Genomic DNA, 16412 nt, shown 5'->3' on the forward strand with positions numbered 1-16412 from the left:
AAGATCAGTGAAGGTAGCGCTAAGCGCTACTATAAAAGCGCGTTCCCCACGGGAAGAGACACTGATAACGGCGCTAGCTGAGGCGGAATACAGCGTCAACAGCCGCCCGCTAACACATGTGTCTGTGGACCCGAAAGATGAGGAGCCGTTGACTCCTAACCACTTCTTGCTGGGATCAGCTGGCGGTTTACAGCCTTTGGTCCATTATAGTAAGGCGGAGGAGGCCACTTGCCTTAGGAAACAGTGGCGAGTGGCCCAACAGATGGCGGACATCTTCTGGCGACGGTGGGTGCGAGAATATCTGCCCACGCTGGCGCAGAGACCGAAATGGAGGGACCCGGCAACGCCCATACAAGAGGGAGACCTGGTATTAATAGCGGACCCAAAGCTGCCACGCAACACATGGCCCCGAGGACGAGTCACGAGGGCCAGCCCGGCAGCCGATGGACAAGTCCGCGTGGTGCAGGTCAAGACGGCGACCGGGACCTACACGAGACCAGCAGTCAAGGTGGCGGTCTTCGCCGAAGGGGGCCACTAGCAGCCGAAGGACGTCCGGATGCTTCAGCGCAGCGGAGACTGCACCGGGGGAGTGTTACGGACGTCAAACGGAAAGCGGCCCTTGTAGGGACCGCCCCTGCGCTATATTAAAATGTTTAGACTTAGGGATCTCGGTATGTGTTAGAAATGAGCTGCCCCTCCAATAAAGACTAGTATTTGTCACTTTCGGGGGTGGCCTTTTCCATACCGAGACATTTAGAATAGGCATTTAGTTACAAATTAGTTTTAAGTATATTTTTGAATGTGCATCGTTTCGCGCTGCGTTGCCGCCGCAAGAATGCCGTGAGAACTGGAGGGGGTAGTGCCTATATACGTGGAGGGAGGGAGACGGATGGAGCGGGCGTGCGGCCTTCTCTATCGCTCTCTCTCTCTCCGCGCGGCATACGACGGCTAGACCCGCTCGGCGGGGTGAATGGTGGGGCACGTAGCGCGAACGGTATATAACGTGTACAAATGAAAATAAATGACACTTCTTCTCTGACGTTTGGCTTTTACTCATCTCTACTCGCTTCTCCCCGACCCGGCTTTCTACTCGATTCTTCTTCACTTCGCTTGACACCTTCGCTTCACCCTGGACTTGGATTTTGGACTTCTCTCCCTACGGATTCCTGACCACGGCGAACCGGCAACTTCAACCTGAAATAAGAGGCCCTTCTGAGGACATCTCCGGCCCTGACGAGTTAGACAAGATCGCCTAGCCTCCGCTGCCTTACAACCAGTGGATCGGGACGTGTGCGTTAGTGACTGCAGCGGAACCACAACACGACGCCGGTAGCGCGTTAGCTACAATCATCTAATACCTTGTAAGGAGCATATTCAGTAGCGGTTGGTAGAGAGAATGGAACACCATGTGCGTCTATCCTGACATGCATTCCTCACTTTTTGCACATTCATATGTACGAGGTGTGTTAAGAAAATAACGAGAATTTTCATTTATTGAAAAAAATATTTATTTATTCGTCTACATAAATGTTGTCGCCTTCAAAATAGTCCCATTAGATATTATACACTTGTGCTAGCGCTTCTTCCAATCCTCGAAACACTTCTTAAACTCAATCTTTGGGATAGCCTGTAGCTTTTTCAGCGATGCGCTTTTAATGTCATTTATGCTTATAAAACGACGGCCCTTTAAGATTCTATTTATTTTTGGAAATAGGAAAATGTCACACGGAGCCATGTCTGGTGAATATGGAGGTTGGGGCATCGTTACAGTATTGTTTTTGGCCAAAAGTTCACAAACTAGCAATGAAGTGTAAGCAGGTGCATTATCATAGTGTAAAAGCCATGAATTGTTTTATTTATTTATTTATTTCTTAAGTTAGCTTATATTAAAACTAATATAAACTATTATGTACATTTACATCATCTATATATATTTACATTTCCTTAAGCTCGGGTTTCCTAGGACAGCGGTGCCCGTATTTTAACGGCCGTAGTGAACATTTATGCGGTTGACAGCCGTCGTAACGGTGACTAGAGAGTGGTTTCCTATAAAAATGGTGTTGATAACACCGTTAAAAAATAAAACCACTCTCTAGTCACCACTACGAAGGCTGTCCACCGCATCACCGTTCACTACGGCCGTTAAGATACGGGCACCGCTGTCCTAGGAAACCCTAGCTTTACAGTAACTTATACATTTATTTTTAAATTCTTTCAGACACTTTTCATTCTTCATACATTCAGGCATCTCATCATACATTTTTAAACCCTTATACATCAAACAGTTTTGCCACAAATCCAGGCGTTTTTTTGGATTGCTTCACGTAAACAGCGTTGAACTTGTAGGTAGTACTCCTTATTGACCGTTTGACCTCGTGGTAAGAATTCATGATGCACTGTGCCATTAAAATCGAAGAACACAGTGAGCATCACCTTCACGTTCGACCGCACTTGTCGAGCCTTTTTCGGTCTTGACGATCCAGAATTCCTCCACTGGGACGATTGAGCCTTAGTTTCGACGTCATATCCGTAAACCCATGTTTTGTCACCTGTTATAACACGTTTCAGTAATTCTGCATCATCGTTGACTTCATTTAGTGACACCTGAGCAACTTACGCTGTTTTTGTTAATAATTCAACAATTTTGGAACAAATTTTTCTGCCACAGGTTTCATACCCAAAACATTTGAAAAAATTTCATAGCATGAGCCAATCGATATGACAACATCATCAGTGACTTCTCTGATTGTGATTCGGCGATCGTTCATAACCATTTCATTAACTTTTTCCATGTTTTCATCCGTTGTTGATGTGCTGGGGCGTCCAGGCCGTTCGTCATCTTCAACTTCTTCACAGCCATCTTGGAAACGCTTATACCACTCTTAAACTCTTGTTTTACTCATAGCAGACTCACCGTAGGCCTTTAATAATATTTCACACACTTTGTTACAATTTTTTTTCATTTTTTATATAAATCGATTTTGGTACAAATTCTTTGATCCTTTTTTTGACAAACAAAACACTGACGAGCTCATAAAAACACGTCTAACCTTAGCGGCTGCCACGGATAAAGTAAACAATGGATACCGCTGAAAATTTTAGCATAGTTCATTGTATACCAACATAATTTAAAAAAATATAATCGGACTCTCCAAACCTGCGAAATTAAAAACTTTCCATTATTTTCTGAACACACCTCGTACATATCCTAATCAATCTTCTGAAAAGTGAACTGAAAATGTTAACCCAATACGCTGTGCCACTAATACATATTATGAAGTATGATAAAGTAGAACTCCCTATTTACAGACATTTTACAGAACCTGAATATCTTAGATTCTGATATAAAGGTGTCATTTGATAGAAATGAAGTCACAAGCCTAACTATCAGATTCAATTCTTAAAAAATATCTCCATTTCTGTGTATCTTTGTATCTTTACTTGTATCTATATAATATGTTTTGTATCTTTGCTTTCTACTGTATTCATTTTATTAGGTCTCGATGACACTGGAGCTGTTATAATATTGTGTAAGAAAGAGGTTCCCGACTCTCTAACACTGAAGTCTATGATGCTAGGAAAGCCTATGAAGTTGTCCAGCCAATTTAGAGTTACATATTCCACAATGCTTAGTTTGCTAAGGTTAGTTTTTATTCTTGTTTATGTTTTTAATGCTGTGCACACAGAGCCATGGTTTTAGATAAAGATAATGCACTTTTTAAATGTATTTCGTACAAAAGTACACAAACTTATATGTGCGGAGCAACTACTGAAAGCTAGGTAACGCAGACCATTTGTTTTTTCTCAATGCAGGACAAATTTGGTCTGTTGAACAGCCTACCGAAAGATTTGGATCTTTTCCATGCTTGGATTACCTACCAGTTTTAGATTCTTCCTCTCTAACTATGTATCACAATGAGTGTTAGTGACTTATTCGTCTTTGTTTACTATTGTTTCTATGGACTGCATAATCCCTAATAATATATTGTGCTCTTTTTTTAAAACGTGTTTTTTTTAAATACCTAATCATATATGTACATTGTAATTGGTAGTTGTGCTGTATTGTACATTTAAAAGAAATATATTAATAGACCAAAAGCACTATGTTGAGTTAGAATATAACATAATGGTAAGTGGATGCACAATGCACACTTATTATTTGAAAATACTAAATTATAACATATAGTGGTGAGCACTGAAATCCTTCTAGACTAAAAATATCAGTGTTTTTGTAATAGTATTGATAGCTTTTCACTTCAAATTATCAACAACATCGTTTAAAAATGATCTACGAGAAGAGCGCCTATTTAATAATCAAAAAATATATTTTTTTTAATTTTTGAGTTAATTTATAGATTTTCGATGTTTTCACACAAAATTGAAAAATGTTCCCATAGTTTAAAAAACCACAGATTTATAAAAAAATATATATAAATACATCGGTACATAACACTAACAATTATCAAAAACCAACTAATCAATACGTTTTAGCATGGATTTCATCAAATTTTAGATATAATCTTGGGAAAAATTTTCATACCACACTTTTACAGTTGTGTTTTTAAGGTTTTCCTTTGACGAAGGCTTCAGTTCATTTATTTCAATGGTCATTTTGTGCCACAGGTTTTCGGTGGCGTTTAGGTCAGGACTATTTCCGGGCCGATCCAGTGTTGGGCATGACTTTTCTTATATTCTTTGACAAACTTTTGAAAAAAAAAACCCTTTCTTCGGCGTATAGTGTGAACACCCACTTCAGAACCACCAGCATTTATAAACTCTGTCCTTATATCCACGGCACTTTTGAATCGATTCTGCAAACATATTCGCTTCAGTAGTTGATCTTCAGCATGTGTTTGTTTTAAAATGTTATTATTTTGTAAAACGCTCAATAGCTTAAATTTTGCCATAATTCACAAGAATATTAATACAAGATGTCAACACGTTGAAAACTGGTCTCATTATTTGAGGTATATACCTATTCAGGTAGAAAAAAAATAAAGGGTAGGGGCAATGAAGAAGTTCAGTGTCTTTTTTATTTTTTTTTATTTGTTAATAGACTATTAAATTAAGCCAAAAAATTTATTTTTTTTGCATATCGTATTGTCAGCACTATGATTTTTTAAAGTTTTGTATTTCTGAAATAAAGCGCGCGTGACGTCAGAGGTTGTTCACTGTCAGTTCTTCCCACTGGCCCGTTTACGGTAAGCTAACCGGATATCCTTCACAGCCGTCACATCATCGGTTGGTTCATATGAACCAGTGACGACAATCAAAGTAGTGCGTTTTTATTATTTTTTTCGTACATTTTTAAGAAACTTTGCCGTGCGATTTAATGCTCTAATTTTTACCGCGCGCAAGAAAACATTTTTTGTATCCAATTTCTCGTAGGGCTGAAGTTCCTCATTACTCCTTATAACTAATTTATACCTGCACTAGCCCCTTTCTAATGGGTGGAAAGATTTCAGTGCTCGCTACTGTAAATATCAATTTCATGTCACCATTTGAACAGGCAGCACTTTGTGTGCACCATCTTTTAATTTTTATGAGCCCGTTTTTTCCGTGCACCATTCACACAGCCACATTACAATAATCACAATAGGTGCCAATTTGTGTGTTCCATGCTAAGCCAAGAACTCAAGCCTACGTCAAACTTGTGCTTTTACATTTTGTAATTCCTTTGGTAGGATATTAACTCTTCGCTTGACTCATTTTTATTTCTGCAGAGCAACGAGCGTCTCGGTGGAAAGTGTAATGCAGAGATCCTTTAGAGAGTTCGATCACCAATGTAAAGCTGATAAATGCAAGAAGGAACTGGGCGAGTTGGAGAAAATTGTAGAAAAGTACGCCGAGGAGCCTCTTCCTCCTCACTTGGCCGCCTTAGCCGAGTTCCACGACGTGGCAGTGGACTATCTGCAGGAAATGGCCGACCTGATGCCAATCTTGATTGATCAACCTAAGAAATTTGTTCTCCCCGGTAGAGTCCTCGTTGTCAGTGTAGATAAATATGTAAACCAACTGGCTGTGTGCTTAAATTTCCAAGGTAATTAAAACCATCTATTTACTGTTATTTTGTTTTACATTTCTGAAAAAATCTGCAAGATTTTCCATTAGGAGCCGACAACCACTACATAACAAGGCATACTTATCTCCACTCGATTTCCTTATTCAGGAATTTTACCTGAGAGCAGCCATTGAGTCAAAAACATTCATCTGAGGTTCTGTTTCTATTTAACACACAGAACTGTATTTTTCATCCGCCTGGAGAAAGAGGAAAGAGTTGTAATAATATGTTAAATTATTGATGTTTGAAATTATAATTTTGCAATAAATTTTAGTTTTTAAAAATCTACATCAAATTTCATTATTCTATCTAAAAACTTCTGCTTTTTTATTTTACAGTTAATATTTATTTGAAACTGTAATATAAATTTAATCTAATAGAGAATATTATATGAAATTAGTTATTAAAGCAGAAATTATCTCTAAATAGAAAAATTTTACCATTGATGATTTTCGAATTCAAATTAATTTATTTTACCAAAATAACATTACGAATAAAACAAAATATTTAAGCCGTCATATTGGGACAACATTATTATTATTCTGGATAACTTACGCCATTTTTGTAATTTTATACCTCAAGGGCGCTTAACAAAGTGATTATATAAAGAAATAAATTTAATTTTAACTTTTGGAATTTCTAAATTAAGCAAAACGATTCACTTTGTTATCACATGCTACGGATTTATTCAAATGATTTAGAGAACAAGTGGGTTTTAAGTTTTTTCCAAAACATCACTTCACTCCCACAGCCTCGCACCTCTGCTGGGAGAGCATTCCATGCCGTAGGGCCTGCGACATATCAGACCAGGATCCCTTGAGCAGTGGTTCGACATTATTAAGGTATAATACTCGCCAATAACAAGAGTATAAGATGTCAATCTTCAAAGTGATAACGTTCAGCTGCCTGACTGCTATTCCGATCAGCATAACCAGAGGCAGGTTGGTTCTGGAAGCCGGGAGGTAAAACAGTTAGTGCTGACGCTGTCGGAGATAACATTGTTTTATTATTATGCCATTAAATCCTTTGTTTCCTTTGAGGTCTTGTAATGTGACTGTGACTATCTAATTCTGTTTTTTTTATTGCCACAGGTCCGCGATTAACACCTTACAGAGTCCTCATTCTGGATACGATTAATGCCGATACTGAAGATGAAACTCCTTCCATAGATAGACCAGACATCTGGTATGCCATGTGTGGCCTAGCGAGGGGTCCAGACACATTCGGGTCAGACAAAACAACCCTCAAACATCTTGTCAAGTGCATCGGATCCAAGAACATTGTCGGAGTAACAATGATTCACTTTAATTTGGATTGGTCCCGTGTTGTGTCGGATTACGACAATAGACAAATTCCAAGATTCAAGTGTGATCCACCGGGAGAAACCTGCAAGCAAGCCATAATCAAATTATCTCATCTCTCGTTTGAAGTCTTCAATAAAACAAAGCCGATTGAATTTGTGAATTTACGCCACGAATTAAAAATCAATAATGGAGAAATTTTAAATTCAATTGGAAGAGTTGACATAGCTAAGGTGAATAAATGGTCTCATTTTCGTAACATAAAACATTTGTTGAATATTCCGACTTAAAACTAATAAACGGATGTTTATATTGAGATTAGTTCATCTAAAACATTTTGCATAAAAAAAATTAAACTGTCTCAAACAATGGTAAATGATTTGGTTGTTTGTCAAGAGGCATTTCTCTATAATCTATAGTATAGTCTCTTTCTAGTATGGTCTTCGTCATACAAAAAAGAGAGGCACTGAACTAGAGGTAAGGTAGCATTTTTGTCAAAAAATTTATCTTTAGCTATTATAGTTCAGTGTCTCTTTTTTGTATGACGACGACCATGCTAGAAAGAGGCGGATTTTCCTGACCAATGAAATACCCTGTGATAAACGACAAAATCATTTTTTATCTTAGATATAGATTCACTTTTTTAAATATAATTTGGAATTTAGAAATTATTAGAAGCTGAATAAATGACGCATATTTGGGTCTTTTCACATTCTTTTTTTTTTGTGACGTCGGATAAATTTTCTACATTTGTTTAAAATATGCGTATTTTAAATTTTGTACATAGCTAGCCATATTTTTATTATATTATCGTCGCTGCGATTTTTTAATTACTCCGCGCGCTACGTCACTATTTCCCCTTCGTGAGTTGTCCTGATTGGTGGGTTGGCTACCCGGAAACCGGAAATCTATCACAACACTATCATTGATTGATTTAGAAGAATTTGTTACGTCGTTTAAAGTAGTGAATTTGTTTTTCATACATTTTAGAAAAAACTTCACAACACAAAAACATTTTTTTTTATTCAATTTCCTATAGTACTGAATTCTTTTATTGATACAATATATTATATTTTTGTGCTTTATCCTCTTTATTTTTCAGAAAAGATTACTAGATCTGCTTCCGAATACCAATGTTGCCAACTTTGAAAGTCAATTTGCAATTGTATTTGAGAGAAAGCAAATTGAACGAAAGTACAGAACATTAAAACTGCTTGTTTCTTATGAAACAATGGCACTTTATCCTGATTACCAAAGAAGATTAGAAGTTCTTAAAGAATTAAAGTTAGTAGTGTATTTATTATTTAATCAGCTGTTTTGAAAACATTAATAATTTCATACAAAGCACCTATCTATTTTTTTATTTTTTACATAGGATTCATTGAATCTCTTGTAAACATCAATGAGTTAAAACTATATAATGCAATTCCTTGTAAATTCAATCAGCAACTAATATTAGTGTTAACGTAAATTGTGTCCGTTTTTTTCCAAATTAAAAAACCAGCACCCAAATTAAAATAAAATGGTTTAGGTTATACCTCATTCGAAAGGAAATTTTTCGCTCCAAAATATGTGTGATTGCTTTTATGTTACATATATTTTTTTATTTATTACAAACCTTCAAAATGGCATGTCAAATAGACGAAAGTGAACATTCTTGACACATCGTTTTGTTCACATTCAGCTGAGGGAATAAAGCTGCTCGCTTTATTTGCATAGTGTACTGTGAAGATTCTATAAATTATTTACTGATTTGTGGTAAAATAATGAAGGAGAATAAATCATTCACATTTTTTTTTTCGTTGTGTCCTCTTCATTTGGAAAAAAGCTGACACAACTTATTTTAACACCGAACACATTACAAAATATGTATTTCAAAGTATATTTTACACGAAAAAAATTAACAGTACAATTTGACTGTGAAAAATGGTAAAATAAAAATACCCAGTATTAGGTAAAAGTGAAAGGAAGCTATACTCTCTGAACTTTCTCTGCGTGAACTGCTGATGAACAGTCAGCAGCGGACATTCAGGACGTCGAGAACCTGATGCCTTGTAAAGTAGGCAAACCTGGTTAAGGCAGGAGGTATCCGCAGTATATGGCCGAGCCAACTGTATCGCCTCCGCTTGATGACAGTTATCACTGGAGTTTGCTGCATCCATTCTCTTATTACTTCATTCCTTACAAAGTCAAACCACCACACACCCCAGATTCTTCCAATTCAACTGACTATTTTGATGTTTTGTGCCCTAGTGAGGTGCCACGATTCTTATCCATAGAGGAAAATAGGTGATACGTAGGCGTTATATAGGCAGGATTTGGTTTTCACTGAGTAAATATTCTATCTCCAGACAGCCTTCGTACTGTTGAATCTGGCGCCTGCTATTCCTAGTCACACTCCCAGCTCTTTTTGAAAGCTGCCATTTTCTGTTATGTATACTTCCAGGTATTTGAAACTTCGACCCTTTCGATGATTTGGTTTGACAGAGTCAGGGGATATTGGGCGTCAAGTCACAAAGTATTACACAGTACATGGGATTTTGCAGTATTGATTTTTAAACCCATGTGTGCGGAACACCTATTTGGTCTATCTACAGTGACTTGAAGACCTCCGACAGTTATAACTGCATCAGTGGCATACTTAAGGTCGCAGAGTTTTCGGGAGGAGGAGATGGATATTCCTCGATCTAGCGGAATCGGCTTCCTAAGGACGAAGTCTATAACGATTATAAAAAGCAATGGTGCAAGGACGCTACATTGACAAACTCCGGTGGTGACCTCAAACCAATCTGCGACAACATTGTCGATTCTGAATCAGCTTTCGCTACTTGAGTAAAGAGCTTTGTTAAGTTCTACTAGTTTTATAGGCACCCCATATGCTTCTAGTATTTTCCAGATAATAGATCTGTGCGGACTAACGCTTTTTTGTAATCTACGAAGCACACAGCCAAGAAACTATTTAGTCGTTTGTTCTCCTGTAGAAAGCAGTGACCCGCGCATGACCCACCAGTAAGGAAACCCGCCTGGTTCTCTTTAAATACTCGCATAAAGGGTCCTCGAACTCTTTGCAGTAATATATATGCAAGTACTTTCCCCGGTTCACTAAGTAGCATGATGCCACGATAATTGATAGATAACCCTTTTTGTGTATCAGTCACACTCGTGCTCCGTACCGATTCTGTTTTATATTATTCAACATGTAACAAATACACATCAAAGCACAGCTTTGTTTTCTTGTCGTCTCCAACTGTCTTTTCACCACGAGAACAATGATAGGCACCTTTTAATAATCTGATTGTTTTTATATTCCAGTTATGTTGATGATCAAAACAGGGTGGCCATGAAGGGCAGAGTGGCTTGTGAAATGAAAACTAATGAACTTATCATAACCGAGTTAGTGTTTAGAAATATTCTTACTGATCTGGAACCTGCCAAAATTGCCGCTCTTCTAAGTTGCCTAGTTTTTCAAGCGCGGACGCAATCGGAAACTCCGATCGAAAAATCGCTTTTGAAAAGTATAGAGGCCATCAAAGCAGTAGATACCGAACTTTCTAATGTTGAAAAAAAATATAATGTAAGTCTTTTTTTGTTTTATTTATCAATTTAATTCATTACATTGAGGACAATTCTTAACACAATTTCTATTGAGATTGGTTTTTCAGCTGTTTTAAATTTAAGGCTGTAGTCCAGTAAAACGCACGAAAAATTAAGAAATCATATGATTTCGCCATTTTCAAACTAATGTTTTTTTTTAAACTGCGCAGCAATAAAAAAATAAAAAAAACATAAATTATATAAAAACAATAATTTCTATTAAAAAATATACTTTAAAGTTTTATATAACTAAAAAATCTTATATATTTTAACACCATCATGTCTAAACACATCTGTCATGTCACCAATTCTTCAATGTAAGATTAAATATTTTTTAATTAAGCTAAGGGCATGTTTAGACATGGTGTTTGCATCTCTATAAATCTGCATGTGATTTATGTATTTTTGGAAATACTATATACACCTATATACTACTGTGATGGTGAAGGTGGATGTATTAGCATGTTGGTGTAGTGAAAATCATGACGATGAGACGGTACGTCTGTTGTAACAACACTTAAACTCATTAAAATATCATTATATCAACCCATTAGTTAACCCAAAACACTTTGTTAATAATGATCCTTAAGACAAAATAACTTAACATAATTTACTTTCATATAATTTTGAATCCTCTATTGTTACCTCTGTTTTGTATAGAATTTGAATTGAATTTTAACATTGAATTCCTCAATAAAGATACCAGTCTCGAAGATGTCGCGAAAGCGATGAAACCGGTCACTTGATATTCCAAATTGGTGGATTAAAGTATCACTCGTCTTTTATTTCTATAATAAATTACAATGAACTTCCATCAAGAATTTTCACTTACAAACTTAAATGTTTTAAATAAATGTTTGTTTTTAGGTTGGGGTTGAAGATCCAGCGTGTCTTGCGGAAAGGTTAAACTTCGGCCTTGTTCAAGTTGTGTATGAATGGGCTATGGGGAAACCTTTCGCCGATATCATTGACCTCACAGATGTACAAGAAGGTACCATTGTTAGAAATATTCAGCAGCTCCACGAGGTATATTCCATTTTTTCATTCTCATTTTAAACTTATTTTTTATCATTTTTGTCGTATTCTAAACCCGACAAGAGATCTGGACTTTGTCGGTTCTTTTAAATGAAAAAACTTGGATTTGAACAATTTTAATCGTGTTTTCAGGCGTTGCCTAGTAGGTGAAATAATTCAGCCAGATGAATCTCACCCCCATCAATGAAAGTTTCAGCTCTTTTACTTCGCAAAACAGATAGAAGAGTTGAGAAAATGGGGATGTTTAAACTTAGTCTGAATGGTGAATATTACACAATATGTAAAGTAGCCACTTTAACTAGAGATGATAAAAAAAATGTAACTGCTGTTTTAAAACAGTTACCCTTCCGAAACACTTAAAACAGTTAAAAAAAAATAATCAAATTTAAAAAAAAAACAAAAACTAAATCACTAAATGCAGAAGTAAATAAAAAAATACATTTCACTTAGCCCGAAACATTCAACGCCCTGCGGCACTCCATACCGCGCTTTGCCTTAACTTCAAATCTTTATCCATAATACCTACCTACTCGTATTGATACGCATATACGCATGAAATTTCCCCGGCCCATCTTCACTCCACCCCTCACCCGCGCAGTCCTACGACCTTGTGCATCCTTATTCTGTGTCTTAAAATTTGACATTTTTAACAGCAAGAAGTCGTTACCTTTATACAAATAACACCAAAAACTGAAGGTGTTTCCATACGGAGAAGCAAATTAAACTGAAACAGTGTCATAACCAGACCTTTAAGACATTTCAAAAGAACGGGAAAACTTCACCATTTTAAGTAAATGGTGGGCCTGCGCCATTTAAAACCAACTGTGTTTCAAAGAAACCTGTTAAAGTATATTACAAGGGTGTTAATTTTTACGTTTTTGACGCATCCGTCCCAACTACATACAACATTATCGGAATTCACATACAGTTATGAGGCACTTAAGTACACAATTTCTTTAAAACGCCGACTCTGGCATTTGTAAAAAGGAATGCTAAATTTACTAAGTGGCTCAATTTTAGTGTAAGCTCGCATAAACAATGTCAGTAAAAAAGCGCGCCTTATATGTGCATCAAATAATTAGAGCTGACAATTTCTCGTATATATTAATAATTTAACATGGGTAATTTATTAGAAATGTTAAATTAATAATTCAGTACATATAATACGCATATAATCCGAATGAAAACATAATTATAGGTATAAATGAAAATAAATTTTGTGAATTCAAAGGTCTCTATTTGCATTCAATGAAAGTTTTTAGCTAAAAAACATTAACGTTATTCCATAAAATAAGGTTCGTATATAATAAAATACATTAAATAATAATAAAAAAATGTTTTTTAAAAGTATTAATTTTTTGTTTCTTAATTATCAAAAATTGAGCAACAGAAAAAACTTTACTGTTATTTTTTAAACGTCTTCACGAAATAGCTTAATTTGTGAAACGGTAACTGTTATTCCCATTTTTATTAAAAAAACTAAATACCCATCTCTAACTTAAACAAGAGTGTTCAACGTCCTGGATGAACATTTTAAGTTCTTCAAAACTAATGCTATTTTCAGGAAAAGTGCGCAAGTTTAGATTTTGTCTAAGCATAGATTTATCTACTATCAAGTGTGTTTTCCAGATGTTCATTAAAATTTATAATTATGTAATAATTTTTTAATAACATGCATGCTTCCACTTTCCATCATGTTGTATCCCAACTCAGCACAGGGCTCTTGGCCTCATAGAGTTAGGGATACGTTCTTATTTTTTTGTAATATTTATTTATCTATTTATTGATATATACGCCCAATGGGCATTTTTAAGGACACAATGGTATATACATAGTATACTTGGTGGGAGAGGAAGCGGAAAAGAGGTGTTTATAATTGAATTTGATTCAGTGATCGTATGAAAGAAGACAACTTGTTATCAAAAAAATCAAGACTGGTATGTTTGTTGGCAGACCTAAGAAGTCTGGGCATAGGGGAATGAAAACCATAGTTAGTTCTATAGTTATTGATATGAAAAAGTAAATTTTGTCCAAGGTTTCTAGTTGGGATATTAAATTTGTTTGAGCTCAGTAGTTCAGGCGTATCAAAGAGTGAGTTAAGAATTTTAAATAGAACTAGAAAGTCGGATTGAATAATATGGTTGGAAGTTATATGTATCTTTAATAAAGAAATTAAAACCAGCCAATAACAGATCCGAAGCCCTGTTAATGCCCAGACTTCCATATTCCCTTCTCAAAAATATTCTCCCTCTCTGTTAATGTCAATAAATTTAGGAAACAACTTCAGCTTATTCCAAAATAATTTTCCAGGTTCTAATGAATGTGAGAGACGCTGCCAAAATAATAGGAGATCCAATGCTACACGCCAAGATGGAAGAAGTTTCTCTTGTCATAAAACGAGACATTGTATTCTTTGCTAGTCTTTATACACAAGATGGTGTGGAAAGTGTCTAACATTCAATTATAAATCTAAACGCAAGTTTCATAAATTAACTCATCAAACTTGCGATTTTACATCCAAAATTGTCATTTTTAAGTTGGTGTGAAGTGTTGAGAAGTGCTCCTAAGTATTTTGTATCCACATAATTAACGGTATAATTCTTAATAACTGTAATTTTTTTCTCAATTTCAATATTCAATAGTGGCTCAGTGATCATTATACCATTGTTATTTCTTAAAACCTTCCAAACTAGTTGGCACAAGTGAATGAACATTAACTTCTATACCTTAATACGGTGATAAACCACGGAAGTCACATTGAACGAAATGTTCAGAAAACGAGATTTTGTGATTGTGCGTTTTTGAAAACATAATTTTTAAACCAAATGAAATAATTTCAATCTACAAAGAACTTTCAATGTAAAATAATAATTGTTTTTATAATAATAGTACAAATCAAAATTCAGATGTTTTTCGCATTAAAACAAAGTAGACTTCAGATTTTTATTTCAACTAAAAAAGCATTTTTATGACGAACTTTGGTGTTTTATTCACCTATAAAATGGCTTATTGCGATAGTTTCTGCATTCTTAAGCCGCAAAAAGTAGACTCCCGTGTTTTATCCTCTAAGGTACAGAATTATGCCTTTGTTTTTGCGAATGAATGCTAGTTTACTGATGTAACTGCTCTCCTGTAAAATATTGTTGGATTTGTGTCACTTATATAATTAAAACAATAAATACTCTGAAATAAAACATTACTGTCTTATTATTTAAATTAGGGTTCTCCAAAATACAGCCCACAAGCACCACCAATGCACATATCCGGCCCACCACAGTCTATTTTGATATTTTTAAATTTACAGTAATAATCAGATTTATGACAAATTAAGAAACACAATAACTGACACATAACAAAATTGAACATTGAAATTCATCCTAAAATTTTAGAGTAAGTGACATAATACATAGGTAATATACATATGTATGTTTTTTTCAGTTATTGAAAATGTTTTTTACACCTAGATTGACAGTACCATTGCATAAAAAAACAGGATACAATGATAGGAAGAAAAAATCCAACAAGGCACAGTATTTGAACATTTACACTTACAAAATAATATATATTCATATATATAGGCAAGGTCTACATTTAAGTCACACGGAAGGAATGCTGTAATATGTTGTGACGGTGCCCAGTTGAATTTTTATAAAAATTGACAGTCGACATTCATGAATATAATGTGACATGACTATAGCTGTTGTACATTTAAATGGATTCTAAGATTGTTTAGGTTCAGTTAATTCATTGTATTATATATCATTAATGCCAATCTGTAGCGGCTCTCATAAGCCCGTTGATTTGTTCAATTTTTTTCTTTTAAACTAGGTAACTTCAAAATCAACATTTTTGAGTTGACCAATGAAAACACATTTTTATATCTTCCTCCATGAATGCAGCAAATAGCCGGCGCCGTGGCGCAGTTGGTTTGACGGCCAACTGTGAAATTGGCGTCGCGGGTTTGATTCCCACCAGTTGCAAGTAAAAATCCTCAAAGATTTTTTCTCAATTGGTCTGAATGTTGTGGTATATTATTCGTAAATTCCTTCCATATCCTTTTTTTCCTACCTGCTGACAATCCTCTACAATAGAGGCTTAGTGGGTTATTCCTTTTAAAAAATAAAAATCAAAAGTACATTAAAGTAAAGTATTATTAAAGAGCATCACTGCACAAAATGTATTTGTCTACAAACATTTGGACAAACTCAAATATTGTGTTTTTTTTTTTTTATTTATTGGGGATATCAACAGTAATACGTGTAACAAAAATACAACAAATAAAATATACAGAGAATAAAACCAATGACAGATATCCACAGAAATACATTAAATACACATACAATACATACTAGTGTGTTTGTGTGAGTGTAAGTGAGTGAGAGGGTGGGTGTTATATTGGAATGAGGGTGGACATGTATGTA

At 35.4% G+C, this 16412-nt stretch overlaps 1 protein-coding gene across 1 annotated transcript in view; it reads left to right on the plus strand.

The window, feature by feature from the left end:
* tst (superkiller complex helicase subunit twister) overlaps positions 1-15185 on the plus strand; it is a 39653-nt gene extending 24468 nt beyond the window's left edge. Inside the window, exons 14-20 of the mRNA XM_088232026.1 lie at positions 3498-3642; positions 5724-6040; positions 7153-7595; positions 8465-8646; positions 10675-10936; positions 11824-11982; positions 14302-15185. Of these exons, the coding sequence (XP_088088152.1) occupies positions 3498-3642; positions 5724-6040; positions 7153-7595; positions 8465-8646; positions 10675-10936; positions 11824-11982; positions 14302-14445 (1652 nt within the window). The 3' untranslated portion in view covers positions 14446-15185. The remainder of the gene's footprint in view (positions 1-3497; positions 3643-5723; positions 6041-7152; positions 7596-8464; positions 8647-10674; positions 10937-11823; positions 11983-14301) is intronic.
* Positions 15186-16412: the final 1227 nt, after the last annotated feature.

This window comes from Micrasema longulum, unplaced genomic scaffold (assembly GCF_059751315.1).
Source record: "Micrasema longulum isolate JH-2025_06_02 unplaced genomic scaffold, ASM5975131v1 h1tg000072l, whole genome shotgun sequence".
Taxonomy (NCBI): Eukaryota; Metazoa; Arthropoda; class Insecta; order Trichoptera; family Brachycentridae; genus Micrasema; species Micrasema longulum.